The sequence below is a fragment of the Caretta caretta genome, chromosome 11, assembly GCF_965140235.1.
Source record: "Caretta caretta isolate rCarCar2 chromosome 11, rCarCar1.hap1, whole genome shotgun sequence".
Lineage (NCBI taxonomy): Eukaryota > Metazoa > Chordata > Testudines > Cheloniidae > Caretta > Caretta caretta.
Window position 1 is genome coordinate 69,515,901 of NC_134216.1, and position 19,162 is coordinate 69,535,062.

General features: G+C 53.4%; 1 protein-coding gene across 1 annotated transcript in view; it reads right to left on the reverse strand.

Annotated features, from left to right (window-relative positions):
- Nucleotides 1–17,040: 17,040 nt before the first annotated feature.
- The window catches only part of RAMP1 (receptor activity modifying protein 1), a 125,559-nt gene continuing 123,437 nt past the window's right edge, over nucleotides 17,041–19,162 (reverse strand). Inside the window, exon 4 of the mRNA XM_048870166.2 lies at nucleotides 17,041–17,848. Coding sequence (XP_048726123.1) covers nucleotides 17,593–17,848 — 256 coding nt within the window. The 3' untranslated portion in view covers nucleotides 17,041–17,592. The remainder of the gene's footprint in view (nucleotides 17,849–19,162) is intronic.

Below are 19,162 nucleotides of genomic sequence, written 5' to 3' on the forward strand. Positions count from 1 at the left end.
CCGGATGGTCTGAAGCGCGGGTGGGAGGGAGCTTACCTGCCGCCAGCCCCCCACCGCCAAGCCAGAGCTCTTGACCCAGTTGACTCGGGCGGAGGAGGCTGCCGAAAAGATGGTTTGGCATGCCTCCACTCGCGCCAAGTCGCCCGGGTCCTGGACCACGAGGAGGACGTCATCGGCGTACGCCGACAGGACCAGCCGCAGCTCCGGCTCCCGCAGCACCAACCCCGTCAACCTCCTGCGGAGGAGACAGAGGAAGGGCTCGATCGCCAGAGCGTACAGCTGGCCTGAGAGGGGGCACCCCTGCCGCACCCCTCGCCCGAAGCTGACCGGTTCGGTCAGGGTCCAGTTGAGCCTAACCAGACACTCCGCGGAGGCGTACAGCACCTGGAGAAAACTCACAAACTGAGGTCCGAATCCAAACGCTCGCAGGGTGCTCAGGAGGTACCCATGATCTACCCTATCGAACGCCTTCTCCTGATCGAGAGACAGGAGGGCGAACGACAGACCGTCTCTCCGCCCGAGTTCCAAAAGGTCTCGGACTAAAAAGAGGTTGTCAAAAATGCTGCGACCCGGGACAGTATAGGTCTGGTCTGGGTGAATCACGTCCGCCATCACGGACCCTAGCCGCAGCGAGATTGCTTTCGCTACGATTTTGTAATCCGTGCTGAGGAGTGAGAGGGGACGCCAGTTTCGTAAGTCGCGGAGGTCCCCCTTCTTCGGCAGCAAGGCGAGCACCGCTCGTCTGCACGAGAGAGGGAGGACCCCGCCCTGCAAGGACTCAGCCCAGACAGTGACTAGGTCTGGGCCAAGGATGTCCCAGAACGCGCGGTAAAACTCCACGGTCAGCCCGTCCATGCCCGGAGATTTATTGGTGGGCATGCGACGGAGGGCTTCCGAGAACTCGGCCAGGGTGAGAGGCAGCTCTAGCCGGTCTCGGTCGCCCACGCTGACCGTGGGGAGTTCCCCCCAGAGCACCCCGCAAGCGCCAGGATCGGTCGGATCCGGGGAGAAAAGGTTTGCGTAGAAGTCACGGGCCCTCCCACACATCTCCTCCGGATCCGTGAGGGGGGTGCCGTCTTCCGCTAGAAGGCAGGTGACGTGTTTTTTGGCCCCCCTCGTTTTCTCCAGGGCGTAGAAGAAGCGGGAGCCGCGATCCATCTCCCGAAGGAGGCGGATGCGGGACCGGACAAAGGCACCTCGGGCCCGGTGGTCCTCGAGGGCTCGAAGTTCCTCCCGCTTCTCCCGGCACGCTCCGCAGAGGGACGGGTCCCCGGGGCTGGCGGCCAGGCGCCTCTCCAGCTCTAAGACCTCCCGTTCCAACTGCTCTATCGCCGCATTTCTCCGTCGGCTGGTGCCCCGAGTGTAGTTGCGGCAGAAGAGCTTGGCGCGTACCTTCCCTAAATCCCACCAGCGCCGCACCGAAGGAAAGGCACGCCACTGCTCCCGCCAGGCCAGCCAAAACTCCCGGAAGGACATCACAAAGCTCTCGTCCTCCAACAGGCTGTTGTTAAAATGCCAGTAAGCCGGCCCCGGTCCCTCTGCACGGAGGGAGACCGTGACGGCAACTAAATGATGGTCGGAAAAAGGGGCCGGCCGAATGGTGGAGGAGTGGGCCTGTGAGAGATGGAGACGGGATAGGTAAATACGGTCTAACCGAGAGCGGTGTGACCGACGGGCCTCCACCCGAACAAAGGTGAAGGTGGAAGTATCATCTGGGTGATGGTCACGCCAGACGTCCACTAGGGAGTGATAGTCGACTATGTCTCGGAGAATGGTCGCGGCGGCCGGGCTCGGCTCGGCCCCCGAGCGGTCCCGTTCCTCGAGGGTGGTGTTAAAGTCCCCTCCCAGGATCAGGCACTCGTGTGAATCTAGGGTGTCGAGAAATTCGGACACCTGCTGGTAGAATTGTGGCCGCTGTGAACTCACTTGCGGGGCATAGATATTAGCAAGATTGACCACGAGCCCCTCCAGACGAACTCGGAGGTGCAACAAGTGGCCCGGCACGGCCTCAGTGACTCCTAGCACCTTGGGCCGCAGGGTGGGGGAGAACAGGGTCGCCACTCCAGCTTGCCAAGCCGTGCAGTGGCTGAAGTATACCCCGTCCCCCCACTCCAGCCGCCACCTGTCCTCGGCGGTTGGGTCCGTGTGGGTCTCCTGCAGGAAAACCACAGAGTACCCCCCCTCCCGAAGGTAGGAGAGCACCTGGGACCTGCGGAGAGCCATCCTACAGCCCCTGGTGTTCAGGGTTACAATAGTGAGAGGTGTCATGCGGAGGGCTGGGGGAGTGGGGAGTTCTCATTGGTGGGGGTACTCAAGGCCCCCGGCGGGTCGCGTAGCAACCCGTGTCCCATCCCGTGAGTAAGTAAATCTTTCCGGAAGCTGCGGGCCCGCTCGTAGGCCGCGGCACCGCCCTTCCCTTGCCGTCTACCCTCCCTCATAAGGGCTCTCGCGGCTCGGAGGAGTCGATCAAAGTCCCCCCATTGCTGGAGAGCCAGCTGTGCCCTATCGCGGGCACCACGGCATTGTTTTAAGAACTCCCGTAGTGCGTGCTGCAGCTCATGGGGGGGTAGGGTTACAATTCCCAGAGCAGTCCCTGGTGGGGCTTTTGATACAGCCTCGTGGTCCGCTAAGGCGGGTAGGCAGGGTGCGGACCGCCGACGGGGTGTCTGACAGGCTGGGGTTATTAACTCCATCTCATGCCTTGGGGTGGACGGGGATGGCAGGGGGAAAGGTGCAACTCCTGGGGAGTCGCAACTAGAAAACGTAAAGACTGCTCCCTGGGGGGAATCTGCAAAAGGCGGAAAAGAAATAACCCCAGGGGCGGCGGTAGCCTTGCAGGAGGAGGGAAACGGAACCGGAATAGGGGTGGGGGCAGGGGCAGAGGTAAGGCCCTGGGCTTCAGGAGGCGAGCAACAAAAAGAAGGTGCCTCCCGAGCAGGGTCGGGGGTTAAGGGGCAAGGGAGGGGGCTCCGAGGAATGCTAGGTACTGGCTCCGGGGTGGTCGTGGCAGCCATGGCCTCAGGTGGTAAACCACTTTCCGTGGGGTGCTCACCCGGAAAGGCGGTCAGGGGGAAGGAACATGGGGAGAGGGGGCCTGGGGTGAGATTGCCCAAATCGAGGCCGGCCGGCAGGAAATCATCCCCTCCCCGGGTGACCGGGGTCAAATCAAGGGCTTCAATCTCTGCGTACACAGAGGAGAGGCCAACTCCCACCACCCCAGGGGCCTCTCCGCTAGGGCCCGCCTCGATGGTCACGTCGGGGTTCGTTGGGAGTTCAGGTGGTATCCGGTTAGAAGGGGCTTCCCCCGGGGCTTCGGAGGGGAGGGTCCCCCGCGGAGGGGGGATTCCACCCTCCAATGCTGGTCTATCTTCACCTCCCGACACCAGCGAATGGATCTCACTCGTGGCCGAGGCGGGAGGCTCAAGGTCGGTACCTCCCTTCCTGGTCTTCCGGGGGGCTTCCGCGTCAGATGAATGCAGCGGTGCTCGAGCCCTCCGCTTGCCTCGCTTCCCCTGGACTACAGTCCAGCCCTCCATGGCGTCGTCCGGGGGTTGAGTAGCAGGGGACGGAGCGGGGCGCGGAGGCAGAGGTTCAGGGGTTTGGGGGGGTAGCGGTAAGGCAGCATTAGGGGCGGGGGGTTCTCCGTGGGGCGAGCCCTCTCCTGCACCCGGCAAAAGCTTTGCCACACCCCCCTCCATGGACTCTGCCGAGGTGGTTACGGCAAGAGTGGGACTCCCGTGGTCGCCCGGGCGTTGTTGGAGGGGCGCCTCTTGGGCCCGGACGGGGGCAGCGGTGGATCGGGTGGGAGGGGGGGTGGTGTCGGGTGCCGGGTGGCCGGGGGTGTCGGCAACAACAGGGCCGATATCCCGCCGGGTCTCGGGGGTCTCAGGTGCCCCTCTCTCCCGGGCCAAAGGGCAGTCCCTGCGGACATGCCCTGCCGAGTGGCAGAGGTAGCACCGGGCCTCTCCGGTGGAATAAAAGACCCTATAGCGGGCTCCCTGGTAGGGAACTTGGAAGGACCCCTCGAGCGCCTCTCCGTCACGCACCCCCGCCGGCAGTGAAATCTGCACTTGCCGGCGGAACGAAAGGACGTGACGGAGGGCGGGGTCCTTACAGCCTAACGGGAGAGGGCTAATAACAGAGACAAGCTTCCCCAGGGCGGAAAGAGCAGGTAACAGGGCAACATTAGGCAAAAAGGGAGGAACGGAGGTGAGGACGAAGCGAACGCCCAGATCTTCTAGCGGTTCTAGGGGGAGAAACACCCCCCCCACCACTAGGCCCTTCTCCACCGCCTCCTGGGCGGCAGTCTCCGAGGCCAGAAAAAAAACGACCTTCCCATACATCTTGGAGGCCGCCACAATGGCCATGGGTCCTACCACTTTCGCCAACGCCTGCACGTATGCCTCCACGTGGGGCGAGGCGGGCACTAGGAGGCAGCGGACACCGTGCTTCCTGGTCAGGGCGGGAAAAGGGCCCCGATTGCTAGTGATGGCAGCGGAGGCAGTGGGTGGGCGAAATGAGGAGGCGGCAGGTGAGGGGGGGCCTGTCGCCACCCGGGCATACGTCCTGGGGGCCGGGGGAGGGATAATCGCAGAGCTGGTGGAGGGAACAGCTGGGAGGGGTGCCGCGATCGATGACGAGGCCACTGTGGTGGGGGCGGCCTCTGCCACGGAGGGTCCAGCGGCATTAGCGGGGCCCTTCCCTTTTGGCCCGCTTCGATTTTTCCGTCTAACCGGGGGGGGGTTCCTAAAATCTAATGGGGCAGAAACCAGAGCAGCAGTAGTAAGCGCCCCGGTGCCTCCTACTGCCGATGCCCCAGCGGGGGCGGTGGCAGGGGTTCTAACAATGGAGGCGGTGGGGAAATCTTGAGGGGTGGGCAGGAGGGTAGATAAGGAAGGGGCAACCAATTTCGGTGGAGGGGCCTTGCGTCCCTCCTTCTCTGCCATTGTAAGCAGGGAGTGACAGGGAAACACTGGGAGGGGGAGGGGGGGCAAAAATCGGGGTCCGGTAGTAGGGGTAGGCTATGGGGTAAACAATCCGGGGGGGGGGGGTGGAGGGAGGACAACCCACCACAAGTGTCCAAAGAGTCTCGCTTGGTCGGTTATTATGCCGGTCCAAAAGGCAAAGTCCAAAGCAAACAGCTGGATCCGAAGGCAGATGGCAGATTGCCAGCAGGGACGAAGCAGCGGGGGCCGTGATAGTCGTAGTAGTGGTGGGGGGGTTGGGGGCACCGATGGATCTGGGGGTAGCTCCCTGCTACACCCCTGTGCCGCCGCAGACGCAGCTGAAATGCAGTCAACTCCCCCCCCCGAGGGTAGAAGTTCAAAAGAAATCCCTCAGTCTTACGGCCTCTCTCCACGATGATTCATAGCCGCCCGGGAGTTCTCCGGCCTCTGGCGTCTGCTACAGCTGTTGGCTCTGTCCCAAGGCTCTCGGAAAAAGTCCAGGCAAAAAACAAAACAGCTGGGTCTGGGGGGGGTCCACTCCCCTCTCCGGACAGCAGGTCGGCAGTCCTCCCCCCCTCCTCCGGGGGTTTCAAATTAGCAAAGAGCAAAGTCCAAAAGCAGGCATCGGAGGGGGGGGTGCTGGCGACCGGCCAGCACACTGACGCAGCTCAGAAAAACGGGAAAAAACGAAACCAAAAAAACAAAGCGTCCGGCCCAAACGCGGGGGGGGAAACTAAGCAAAAGGAAAAGTGTGAAAAATCCGGGCCGGGGGGCTTTAGGAAAGAAAGGAAAGCAGATAGCTCAGGAGCGAATGAAGAACGATTCCGTCTCCTTAACAGGGAAGGTTCCAGAACAATCAGGAACCTTCTGGAGACAATTAAGACAGACAGGCTGATTAGAACACCTGCAGCCAATCAAGAAGCTGCTAGAATCAATTAAGGCAGGTTAATCAGGGCACCTGGGTTTAAAAAGGAGCTCACTTCAGTTTTTGGTGTTTGTGTAAGGAGCTGGGAGCAAGAAGCGCTAGGAGCTGAGAGTGAGAACATGGACTGAGGAGTACAAGCATTATCAGACACCAGGAGGAAGGTCCTATGGTGAAGATAAAGAAGGTGTTGGGAGGAGGCCATGGGGAAGTAGCCCAGGGAGTTGTAGCTGTCACACAGCTGTTCCGGGGGTGCTCTAGACAGCTGCATTCCACAGAGCCCTGGGCTGGAACCCGGAGTAGAGGGCGGTCCCAGTATCCCCCCAAACCTCCCAACTCCTGGTCAGACACAGGAGAAGTCGATCTGGACTGTGGGTTCAGAAAAACGGCCAAGCTGAGGGCTGCCGTGAAGCTCCAAGGTGAGCAAATCCGCCAATAAGCTTAAGACCCACCAAGGTAGAGGAGGAACTTTGTCACAACATATATAGCTTTTCTCCTTCCTATCTGGAAGGCTGTTACCATGTTTGGAGGCTGCAGAGCTCAGAAGACTGCCTATACCTCTGTATGTCCAGCCTGGTCTCCTTTCTGTCCAAATGGAAATCTCTCCCCATGACTCGGACGTTTCCTTGTGCACATCTTGTAGTCAGCCCAAGCTAAACATGGCTAAATTAGAGCTGTTAACCTCCCCCTGTCCCCCCATTCTCAATCACTGTACAACACCATCCACCTGTCGCTTAGGCCTGTAACCAGGGCATCATCTTTGACTCACTCCTCTCTCTAGAGCCTCACATTCAGGCTATAGCTAAAGCCTACCGATCCTTTTGGCATACCACCTCTGAGACACGGCCTTTCTTTTCAATCCAAACAGCTAGAAGTCCCATCCAAGTTCTCACCACTTCGCCTCTCCATTACAGCAGCACCCTTTTCCTCCGGCCTCCACAAACGCAGCCTTGCTCCACTCGCTTCCATTCACAATGCTGCTGCATGTATCGTTTTTGTAGCCCGTCCTTGTGGCCAGGGCATCCCTTGCTCTGCATCCCTCCACTTCCGCCATCACATTCAACATAAGCTACTTGTCTTTGCTTTCAGGACCCTTTTCCATCAGTCCCCACCCTGCCTATTATCTCTCATTCACTATCGATGATCATCTCCAATCAGCCTACGAGGCCACCCTCCACTACCCGCTTGTTAAATTTTGAAACAATTGTGAGCTTTGTCCCATGCTGCGGCTCATGCTTCAGAGGCGCTCTCCATAAACATCCGTAAAGCTACCTCAGCAGGGGTGCTGAGACAGCGGCCCCTCATGCTGACCAGTATTATCTCATTGTTTCCTTACACTCCACTGTCTGCCTGCAGCCATCTCTTACACTTACATTGTAAGCCTTGATCTGTTTGTTCTGTGTTTGAACAATGCCTCACCCAACGTGGGCCTGCTCCATGACTAAGGCTCCTAGGCACTATGGAAATACAAATTCGTAATAATGTCACAGAACAATGGACTAAGGCTGCAGACCTCCAGCTGTTTTCACTCCATAGCAAATACTGGCATGATCGAGGGAAGTGATTATTGCCCTCTATTTGGCTCTGGTGAGGCCATATCTGGAGTATTGCGTCCAATTTTGCGCCCCCACACTACAGAAGGGATGTGGACAAATTGGAGAGAGTCCAGCAGAGGGCAATGAAAATGACTAGGGGGCTGGGGCACATGACTTCTGAGGAGAAGCTGAGGGAACTGGGATTATTTAGTCTGCAGAAGAGAAGAGTGTGTGGGGGGGGGATTTGATAGCAGCTTTCAACTGCCTGAAGGGGGGTTCCAAGGAGGACGGAGCTCAGCTGTTCTCAGTGGTGGCAGGTGACAGAACAAGGAGTAATGGTCTCAAGTTGCAGTGGGGGAGGTCTAGATTGGATATCAGAAAACACTGTTTCACTAGGAGGGTGTGAAGCACTGGAATGGGTTATCTTGGGAGGTGGTGGAATCTCCAGCCTTAGAGGTTTTTATGGCTTTGTAAAGCTGGGCCCTGGCTGGGATAATTTAGTGGGTTTTGGTTCTGTTTTGAGCAGGGGGTTGGACTAGATGACCTCCTGAGGTCCCTTCCAACCCTGATAGTCTATGACTCTATGACAGGGGTCGGCAACCTATGGCATACGTGCCAAAGACAGCACACGAGCCGATTTTAAATGGCATGCTACTGCCTGCCGGGTCCCAGCCACCGGCCCCGCTCAGCCCGCTGCCGAACCCAGGCCGGGACCCCGGCAGCCAGCAGAGAGCCATTAAAAATCCTGCCCGCCCCACTCTTCTTCGCCCCCCACCCGCGGGGGCAGGGTGAAGAAGCTTGGTCCTGTCGGCTGCTGCTGCAGGGCAGGCAAGGTCCCCCCTTCCCGCCGTGCTGGGTTCCTGCCCCCCCTCCTCCTCCTCCTCTCCCTGCCGCCGATCAGCTGATGGCCCTTGTGCGGGATGGGGAGAAGTGGAGCTGCAGCACGCTCGCTGCTCCGGGGAGGAGGCAGAGAAGAGGTGGGGACAGGGCTGTGGGGAAGGGGGTGGAATCAGGGCATATCCCCTCCAGCCCCCTGCCGTAAGCCGCTCTGGGCAGGGGGCTGGGAGCACCCCCAGGACCCTAGCCCACACCCCTGCACCCCCTGCCCTGACCCCTGCACCCCCCCACACCTCAGCCCCCTGCCCTGATCCCTGCACTCCCCCATGACCTCAACCCTGACTCCAGCACCCCACACACATACCCAGCCCCCCCCACACCCCATGCCCTGACTCTTGCACTACCCACATTCCCACCCCTACCCTAAGCACCAAACAGGAGCTGTCCAGTGCCCACTCCACATCCAAACCTCCTGCCCCAACCCTGACTCATCTCCCTCATTCTAGCTCCTGGCCAGACCCTGCACCCCAACCCCCAGCATGCTCCTTTACCCCCAGCTCTGTGCTCAGTGCACTCCCACCCTCAGCTCAGTGCAGAGAGAGGAAGAGAATGGGCTAGAACCAGGGAGAAGGTAGGTACCCACTCTATGTGGGCAGGGCTGGGATCCCAGACCGGCAGCGGGCTGAGCGGAGCTGGCAGCCGGGACCCTGGCTGGCAGGAGCTGGCAGACTGAACCCCAGACTGGCAGCAGGCTGAGCCGCTCAGCCCACTACCAGTCTGGGGTCCCGGCCGCCGGCCCCGCTCAGCCCACTGCCGGCCTCGGTGAACAGAACCCCAGGCTGGCAGCGGGCTGAGCCGGCCGGCAGCATAAGATCAGCATTTTAAATTAATTTTAAATGAAGCTTCTTAACCTTTTTAAAAACCTTGTTTACTTTACATAGGACAATAGTTTAGTTATATGATATACAGACTTATAGAAAGAGACTTTCTACAAAACGTTAAAATGTATCACTGGCACGCAAAACCTTAAATTAGAGTGGGTACTCTGAAACCAGTGGGTAAATGAAGACTCAGCCCACCCTGGTCTATGACATGGTACCCAGGAGATAATATAGGAATGCCAAAGCCATGGCAGGGACTGCTGCACTAGTGGGGAGGGGGTAAAATGGGACCCAGCTAGAGCCACCTCTTCCCGCCCCGCATTGCCCCTCCGGACCCAGAACTGTGCAAGGAAGTGCCCCCAGTTGTGGATGGGTGGGACTAAGACTCACATGGTACCTCCCAGCATGGCCCTGGGGGAGACGTGCAGAGAGCAGCCAGCCAGAGGCTTCAGCTGGTGGGAGCAGTCAAAGCCAGGAGCCCTGGACATTGAGAGAGAGCTGCGGAATGGGCTGTCTGTCGGCGCTCTATGTTGAGGGGCTGTTTGCTCCAACCCTCCCACTCCCTCACAGCCTCTTCACCTCAGCTGCACTCCACACGATCACCCCTCCCCTTCCATTTAGCAGATCCCCTCTTACCTCCCCAGTTGTGAAGGGGTAGTTAACATGCAGTCTGCCGCCATCCCATTGGTCACTCTGCTGGCGTGTTCTGCCCCTTCCCTCACCCTGCGTCTGTCTTGTCTATTTACACAATATTGTCTCATTGTTTCCTTGTACTCCCCCCGTCTCTCTGTATCAGTTTGTTGTCTCTTGTCTTATAGCTAGACTGTCAGCTCTTTGGAACAGGACTGGCTTTTTTGTTTGTTTGTACAGCGCCGAGCACAATGAGGTCTTGATCCTTCAGGCTACGACAATATATCTAAATGATATTAAAGCCAGTTTTCACTGCGTTAGAAATGGAGGCCTTGTAATTCTAGTCTATATTTGCTAGGGTATACCTGAGTGGCCCTTAGCCTCTGTATTAGCTTTTCTGGTCTCCTGGTTCAGTGCAGAGCTGCTGCCTGTGAGAAGTGGCTTCTTGGCCTCCTCATGTCGATACCTAACTTTAGGCACCCAAGTCTGAAGTATGGGCTTTGACCCCCGCTAGCCTGAGTTTCCCCTTCTGGGGGATGGAGGTAGCACTCCCAATCTTTGTGAAGAGCTTCGCCATTCTCAGATGAGCAGCATTACATGAGCAGGCCTGACAAACCTACTGCTTTTCCCAACAGACGACAAGTCCTCAGCACTTTCTCCCAGCCTGCTGGGAAGCACAACTAGTCTGCTGCCAAACTCTGGGCTTAACACAGGAGCGGTGAGGGCTATTTCAAGTGAAATTCACCTTTGTGTAGAGGGCGAGCTGTGACAGAACATACTCCTGTATTCACACCCCACGCTCCACTGTAGGAATCTTTGTACAAAATCTGCCTTGTGAGGTATCATTTGAAAACTAATCACTCACTGGTCAATAATGTGTGTGTAGCAACATTATATATAAAGTTATGACTTCCCCCTGAATAATGTTGGCAGCAAATATTCAAAGCCACAAAGCCCCAATTAAGATCTGCTTGACCAGTCCTGTCGAAATAGAGGAATGTGGGTTTACCTCAGTTTAAATACAAGTTGTAATCAGGGTTCTCAGACAATGAGGGAGAAGACAGGAGACAAGAAAAAAAAAATCAGCATTTCAGTTAACAGAGGGGAGAAAAACCTGAGCAACCGCTTTCACCACCAAATACCGTGTTGCCTCCTTTACTGTTTGAATGAACCTTAAACTAGGGTTCAGAGTGGTAGCCGTGTTAGTCTGTATCAGCAGAAAGAATGAGGAGGACTTGTGGCACCTTAGAGACTAACCAATTTATTTTAGCATCAGCTTTCGTGGGCTAAAGCCCTAGAGGTAACCCACAAGAAAATGTATTTTACAGGGGGGACTGAACTATAAAAGTGAGGGCCAAAAACACCTCAAGTTCTCTCTCCCTACCCATCTCTCTTCATAGAATATCAGTGTTGGAAGGGACCCCAGGAGGTATCTAGTCCAACCCCTTGCTCAAAGCAGGACCTAATCCCCAACTAAATCATCCCAGCCAGGGCTTTGTCAAACCTGACCTTAAAAACCTCAAAGGAAGGAGATTCCACCACCTCCCTAGGTAACCCATTCCAGTGCTTCACCACCCTCCTAGTGAAAAAGTTTTTCCTAATATCCAACCTAAACCTCCCCCACTGCAACTTGAGACCATTACTCCTTGTTCTATCATCTCGTACCACTGAGAACAGTCTAGAGCCATCCTCTTTGGAACCCCCTTTCAGGTAGTTGAAAGCAGCTATCAAATCCCCCCTCATTCTTCTCTTCCGCAGACTAAACAATCCCAGTTCCCTCAGCCTCTCCTCATAAGTCATGTGTTCCAGTCCCCAAATCATTTTTGTTGCCCTCCGCTGGACTCTTTCCAATTTTTCCACATCCTTCTTGTACTGTGGGGCCCAAAACTAGACACAGTACTCCAGATGAGGCCTCACCAATGTCGAATAGAAGGGAATGATCACGTCCCTCGATCTGCTGGAAATGCCCCTACTTATACAGCCCAAAATGCCATTGGCCTTCTTGGCAACAAGGGCACACTGTTGACTCATATCCAGCTGCTCGTCCACTGTCACCCCTAGGTCCTTTTCTACAGGACTGCTGCCGAGCCACTTGGTCCCTAGTCTGTAGCGGTGCATGGGATTCTTCTGTCCTAAGTGCAGGACTCTGCACTTGTCCTTGTTGAACCTCATCAGATTTCTTTTGGCCCAATCCTCTCATTTGTCTAGGTCCCTCTGTATCCTATCCCTACCCTCCAGCGTATCTTCCTCTCCTCCCAGTTTAGTGTCATCTGCAAACTTGCTGAGGGTGCAATCCACGCCATCCTCCAGATCATTAATGAAGATACTGAACAGATCCTTGGGGCTCTCTGCTTGATACTGGCTGCCAACTGGACACGGCACTTATACCCTTAAGACAACAAAACACTTTGGACGCTGGGAGCATGGAAAGGGACTTCACCTTGAACCACGTCTAATTTGTTACGTTTAGTACTAGGAAGCATTTTATTTTTGTTTCTCTTGTGACAATTTCTGACTTTAATGCCTCGCACTCCCTTAATCTCGCTCTTTGTAGTTTACTGGACTTTTCATTCTTCCAATCAAAACAAATCCAGTGTTGTGAACTGTGCGGGGAACTCCATTTAGGGTAGCAAACTGTTGTACACTAATCCCCCAGAGAGGCAACAGACCCAGTATATCTGGACTGTCCAGAAAAGAGCTGGACAGTGCAGAACACATGTTTTGGAGGGGAAATTTAGTACTGGGAGTGTATTGGGGTCACCTGCAAGTTGTAACCAAGGCTGCTGGAAGCCAGTGTAGCTGGCGTTTGCTGACGGGTTGCTGTGGCTACACACACACACACTCAGGGTGTGACCTGCACATAGGTGCCGACTCTGTGGGTGCTCTGGGGCTCAAGCACCCACCCCAAAAAATAGGGGGTGCTCAGTACCCACGAGCCAGTCAGTCATAGGCGCCACGTGACTCTTGCATTTGGGGAGGCTGGGCAGGAGCACTGGAAACTCCCTAGAAGCGTGGAGGAGCACCAGCGCCCAGACTGTGGACCCAACTGCTCCTCTCTGTCCCCTCCCCAAGCCCCCCCCCATACCCACTGGTGTACCAATGATACACACATTCAGTAAGTGGAATATGAAAGTGTATAAAAATGCTGATGATAGCCTCTCCCCAAACTGGCAGAGCCTCCTCCTCAACACACACACCCCCTCCTCAAAAGCCCCCACCAGCAGAAAACCCAAAACCAACAGTCAGCGCCTGTGGACCGGCATGCTGTTCGCAAGGAGCCCAGGTTGGGAGCTGCAACTGCACAGCGGAGGCACCCCCAGCTTGCTGGACAAGTGGTGACAACCCCACACTGCTCTGGATTGCACCCCAGAATGTCATGACCCCCACCCCCAGGCCTAGGGCACCCTTATGTTCCCAAAATAAGCAAGAGGCACATGGGTCCTGCACTGGGCCTCTGTGCAGGCATGAATACCACCCAAGATAGTGTGTGTGTAGAAGTGGCTTGGGGATAAAACAGCACCTTCTCAGACTGTGTCTCCCCCCCTGCCCCAAACTCTAACGAGACAGAATTCATAAACTAATGCTTCAAGCCTGGTATTAGCATGAGTTATTCAAATTTACGATCCACTGCTTGCTTTAGTACATTAAAGAGTATATGGAAGTGCTCGGGATTATTTAATTCTCACTTGTGCATTCAGCCAGTAAGGAGCTAACACGTTACATGGCAGACAGAAAACGTCCAGCAACGTTCTAAAGCGCGGGCTATGAAAGCAGATACCATAAATACACCAGTACAAACGGCTCTCAGCTGCCATAGGCCAGGGTGTCTTACTAGCTTTACAGAAGAGCCCAGATAGCGCATGCTTTTCTGCCAGTTCCTCCATGCAAATGAAAAGGGAAAAAACACTCAGGAAACACTGTGTCATTTCTCTCGAGGCAAGACAATCATTTAAAAGCACTTTACAGTATTCTTAGTTAGTGTGCAGTGAGGTTTAGACCAAACAAGCTCATTCTTATCCACCAACACAACTCTAAAAAGTACATTTAAAAGGAGAATTTTTATACTGGCTTGAATTTACATTGAAATGAATAAGCGGCTATGCTTTGCTAAAAATCTGAAGACACCTGTCTGTGCATGGCTTCTGCCTCCACAGCTCTGCCCACCCCCCACCCCCTCCATAGAGGATAACCGCATAATTCTGTGGAATTTAAGGATCAAACAATTCTGAAAAGTGCTTACATGACTTAGAAATCTAAGTCTGTGAGACTCACCATCCCAGGGTACTGCCTCATGGTGAGACCCAACACTGCAGCCCTTCTGCCTCACTCTGGTCCTCCGGTGGCCTGTGCAGCAACTTGGGCTTCCAGCCAGCTCCCACCCCTTCCGGGGTAACAAGGCCAAACTCAAAACTCAACAGAATAGAACATCTTCATCCCGCCCCCCGAGCTCAGTCCACCACAGACTCCTCTCTCCTCTGCTGGGCTCTGCAGGGTTCCTCCTCATTCTGTTACAGAGCACTCCCTCTCAGGGCTTTCTCTCTGGAGATCTGGCTCCTCCCAAGCTGCTGCCCTGCAATCTTTCTTCTCCCAGGCTTCCTTTAGACATCTCCTTCTCCCCAGCTCCCCTCAGGGACAATCCCAAAGTATGTGTTCCACCCTGCAGGCCCCTCTATGGTTCCTTTGCCAGAGGGGAAGAGAACTCCCTACTACCTCTCTCTCCTTTGTTTCCTGTAAGTAAAGCCCTGCATTGCTACAGGACCTACCCACTTGGGTTCTTCCCAGCTGGGTCTAATCCTTAATTACCTATCTCCTCTCCAGGTGCCACAGCATGGGCTTATTAAGCTCCCCTGCATTTCTGTCACTGCCAGTGTGGGCTTTATACATCACAAAGTCCATTAGATGCTTTTCAAAATTAGGCCCCTGTGGTTAGATATATAGGTGGCCCTGCAGTATGAGTGCTGGGTCTTATAACTCTGCCTTCTTTCAGTGGATCTCTGCAAACCCCCATCTGTGCCTTGAAAAAGAGGAGACAGTGGCAGCAGGAAAGGAAAATACTGCAGGACACCAGAGAAGAGAAGAGGAGGGTAAGGAATCCAGCCTTGTGGAGTCCATCCAGCTGGGATCTGTGTGAGACTCAAAAGCGTTTGGCCAGGACTGCAGTGGGAAAGGCTGGATGCTCATCTCTTTTGAAAATCAGGCTTAGGGCTTTGATCCTCAAAGGAATTTAAGTGCTTAACTTCCATTGATTTCAATGGGAATTAGGCACTTAAATACCAGGACCTGGTTCTAGGAACCTAACTGTAGGTGCTCATTGTTGGCAATGCTGATGTTTGTTTTTCATGCCGCTGTGCGTGAACCATTTAGTTAGAACATGCATGTGTCGGTGTCTGAATGAGCCTCCTTACGTGGTTGCTTAAATTCCTGCACCTCCCCCGATACAACTAGAATTTGTTCTCATCCAGATCCAGGCTCCTCTGGGTAGAAAAGTTCCCTTTTCCAAGGAAGTTATTGCTTTATGAATCACCCTGTCCCTGCGAAACAACAAAGCTGTCCTTCTCAGAAACCCCCTCCCATCTTAACCCCTTTGGCAACGTGCTTATTCCTTATTACAGAATACTGTACAATATTTAAAGACAATTCCATGCTGCTTTGGTCTGGAACAAAATACACATTTTCCACTAAGAGACCCGGGGCCATGAACCTTGATTTAAGGACTTGGAGATTTGACTAATGATGATAAAAATATTTTTGCAGTCTTTATGCAATAAAAATACAGCACAAAAGCACTTAAACTGCAATATCTCTGTATCTTATCAAAACTTATCGAGCACCTTCCATGCATATCATAAGGCTGAGCAATAAGTAAATGGGACAGTATAGCTCAACTACCTTAAACTGCTGTCAACCCCAGTACAAGGGACTTATCCTACTAACAATGAAACCAACAGCAACCTCTCTCCTTCCCATCCTCTCAATACCACTCTGTCCTTCAGTGGGAGCAGGATTGGGACCTAAATACAATTTTCGCTGGAGAAGATGTTTTGAGTTTAGAGAAAGTGAGGGACCGGGACAGAGGCTAGCAGCCTAGAGGAAGCGCAGGGCTCATTGTAACAGCCAGCTGGAGAGCCGGTGGACACAAGGAGAGCTTTCCAGGATTGAAGTTGGATTTCTATACCCTACAGATCTTGGAATAAGTCAGTTTTCCAATAATATTTTGGGGTCTCCGCACTGGCTAATGGACTGTTCGCTAGAATTAGGGGAGGAAAATGAATCAAGGAAAACAATCTGCAGGAGCAACAGTTCTGCTTCCAAGAGCTTATCCTGTTGGGGAAAAGAGCCGTGCTTTTGCTATAACTGACGGCTGTGTTCGTCCACTGTTTTGGTGCCATGTCTCACTGCGTTTTGCTCCATTGCTTCCTGCGCCTGCCCCCCCATTCAGACTGTGGCTGGACACTTAAGATGTTTGGGGACTATAAAATGTGACGCTTTCTATGGCAGCGGCTCTATGCTTGTGGAGGAAGGGAGCGTGACCGCGCGTGTGTGTGTGTGTGGGAGGGGGTGTTAACACTGCCTGTCAAGCTCGGAGACCATCAGAAATCTCATGAATAAGATCCTAGAGTGGAACAAACTTGCCGATAATACGATAATTACTCATGCTAACATGTGTAAAGCACCTTCCTCCTGAAGGGTGCTACAAAGAAGGAAGAATGGGCTTGTGGTGAAGGCCCCAGACTGAGCTTTAGGCTGCATTCAGTTCAGTTTCCGCAAACTCTCTGGGTAAGTCACTGAAATCTATCTGTACCTCAGTTCCCCGGGGGAGAATTTTTCCTTTCCCCCTCCCTCTGTTTAGATTGTAAGCTCCCCAGGGCAGGAATTGTCTCTTGTTATGTTTGCATAGTGCCTGGCACTATGGGGCCCTGATCTTGGCTGAGGTCTCTAGATATCCTTTAGATATTATGAGAAACTTTCTAACTGGTCAGAGTACTTAAGCTCTGGAACAGGCTACCAAGGAAGGTTGTGGAATCCCCATCCATGGAGGTTTTTAAGAACAAGTTGGACAAATACCTGTCAACGATGGTTTAGGTTTACTCGGTCCTGCCTCAGAGCAGGGGGGCTGGATTTGATGACCTCTCATGGTCCCTTCCTGCCCTACATTTCTACAGTTCTATGAAACTATAGGAGAAATAATTTGCAAAAAATCTCTTTTAACCATGAAAAGTCTGGCTTCTGTGTAGCTAGGCAATGCTGCAATATTTCAGTACATTATAAGCAAAAACTGACAACAGCGGTTTGCAAAGTAATCAAGGGTTCCTTTAATTAACAACAATAGACTTCAGAAGCATTCAAGCCAAAAAACTTTGCAAGAAATAAATTATAATAATTAGATGTCTACAGAATGGTGCCTCCCCAGATCCATCCTGTGGCTGATTATTGATTAAGTGTATAAATACTAATCTTGACCTATAGATATACGTTTTCAATTAATTGGCTCATAAATGATTTTTAAAATGACCAAGTAATTGGCTTGCAAGAAGTGCTGCAGTTACTGAGAGTAATGAGAAGTGGCATTTAGTCCAAAGCATGTCATCTCTGCCTGAACAAAGGGTTGTTATCCAGAGGAAATGTGTATGAGTACAGCACACCTCTCTAGTCAGGACAGTGTTAAAGGTCAAGTGTGCACTGTTCTTTCTCCACATTTTGCCTTGGGGTTACAAAGCTGTTCACCAAAGCTTCCAACGTGCTGCGGATTCCACAAGGGCTCGCCGAGTCTGACAGAGAGGGATTAGTCCACAGGAAGGTAGGTCTCTCTATTGATTTACTGAGATCCTGGGGATGCTAGCTTACACAATGCCCTCGCTCCGCTTGCTCCGCCACACCACCAGCGCCGTCATGAGCAGGGTGATGAGGATGGGGACCACAAGGAACGGGCATAGGATGTTGTTAGGTGGGTCGCGCAGAGACCTCCCCGAGAGGGAGCAGTTTTTGAAATAGTGCTTGTGAATGGCTATGAAGAACTCGTCCACCAGCTGGTTCGGCCAATAGCAATCCAGTTTCTTGGCTATCAGGATGGTGCAGTTGGTGAGCTCGCCGTAGGAGCTGGAAAAGAAGAAGAACACTAGATGGGTTCAGAGCTGTCATTCACCAAACAGAATGAGCTAAAACGCCTCCGGTTTGCTCTTCAGAGATACTCAGCACCCAAAACTCTGCCTAGCAGCAGTGGGAGCTGTTTTGAAAACTGGGCCTCTCAGCTCTAGTTACACTGGACGCTATCGACCAAGCCTGAGGGCTGGATCTTGTGAGGTGAAAGGACCCTCAGCTCCCCCTGGTCTTAGGAGCACGTAACAAGCCCAAGATTTGAGACTGCTGAGCTTGTGGGATCGGATGCAGTCACAGCCTGAGGTGATGAGACCACAAGAGCTTCATGCTTGATTGAGCAATAATGCTAAAATGTCAAGGAGAGAACGGTGAGGAGTATTCACTGGCCTAACTCACTCCTCAAAGGAGCACTCCAAAGGGCTTTAGAACCTGGATTTGTGAGGAAAATAAAACAGATTAGTGCTTAGAAAAAGATCAGCAAACATCACAGTCGATGACATCCATAGCTCAGGGAAAAGCACCAACGGGGGTGACTGAAATGCCTTCACCATACATTACAATAGCAATCACCAGCTCTGATCCACCACTGGCTAATGAGCCCTCAAAACCACAATTCTTCATGTTGGAAGCAGACAAGATTTCACATTCACAAGAGATCCAGGCAATGAATGCAAAACTTGTGTTCCTTTTCAAGTTGTGCTGTTGTCAGGTTGGGAATGTGACGGGTTTTGGCCCTGTCACCTTATGTGCTGAGACACCACTGAGCCTGTCTATTCTGGCAGCCTGGGTCCCCTTTACCTGGCCTTCCTGGGTTAGGCTCACAAGCCTCTTCCAGCCAAGCACACCGGGAGGGTCACACCCAGCTGCAGAGAGAGACAGAGATCCGCTCTGGAAAGATTCAGCCTGAGGTCTCTCCCCAACACTCTGGTGCCCACTCCTTTTAAGGGGGACAAACCCAAAGGTTTTATGAAATCCGCCCCCTCCCTCAATGTGGAGGGAGATATGCACAATGTCTTACCCCCCCCCCCCCCAGTTAGAAATTACATAAACTGGGTTATATTATAAACAAGCAATAAGTTTATTAACTACAAAAGGTGAATTTTAAGTGAATATAAGAGATAACAGACCGAACAAAGCAGATTACTGACCAAATAAAGCAAAATACGCAAGCTAAGCTGAATATACTTAACAAACAGGTTACAAAATGTAAATTCTCACCCTAAATGTTATTTTAGGCAGGTTGCAAAGTTTCTGTGGTTCAGAGTTCCAGTTATATTTCTTTTCAGACTGGACCGCTGTCTCAGTCAGGACTCT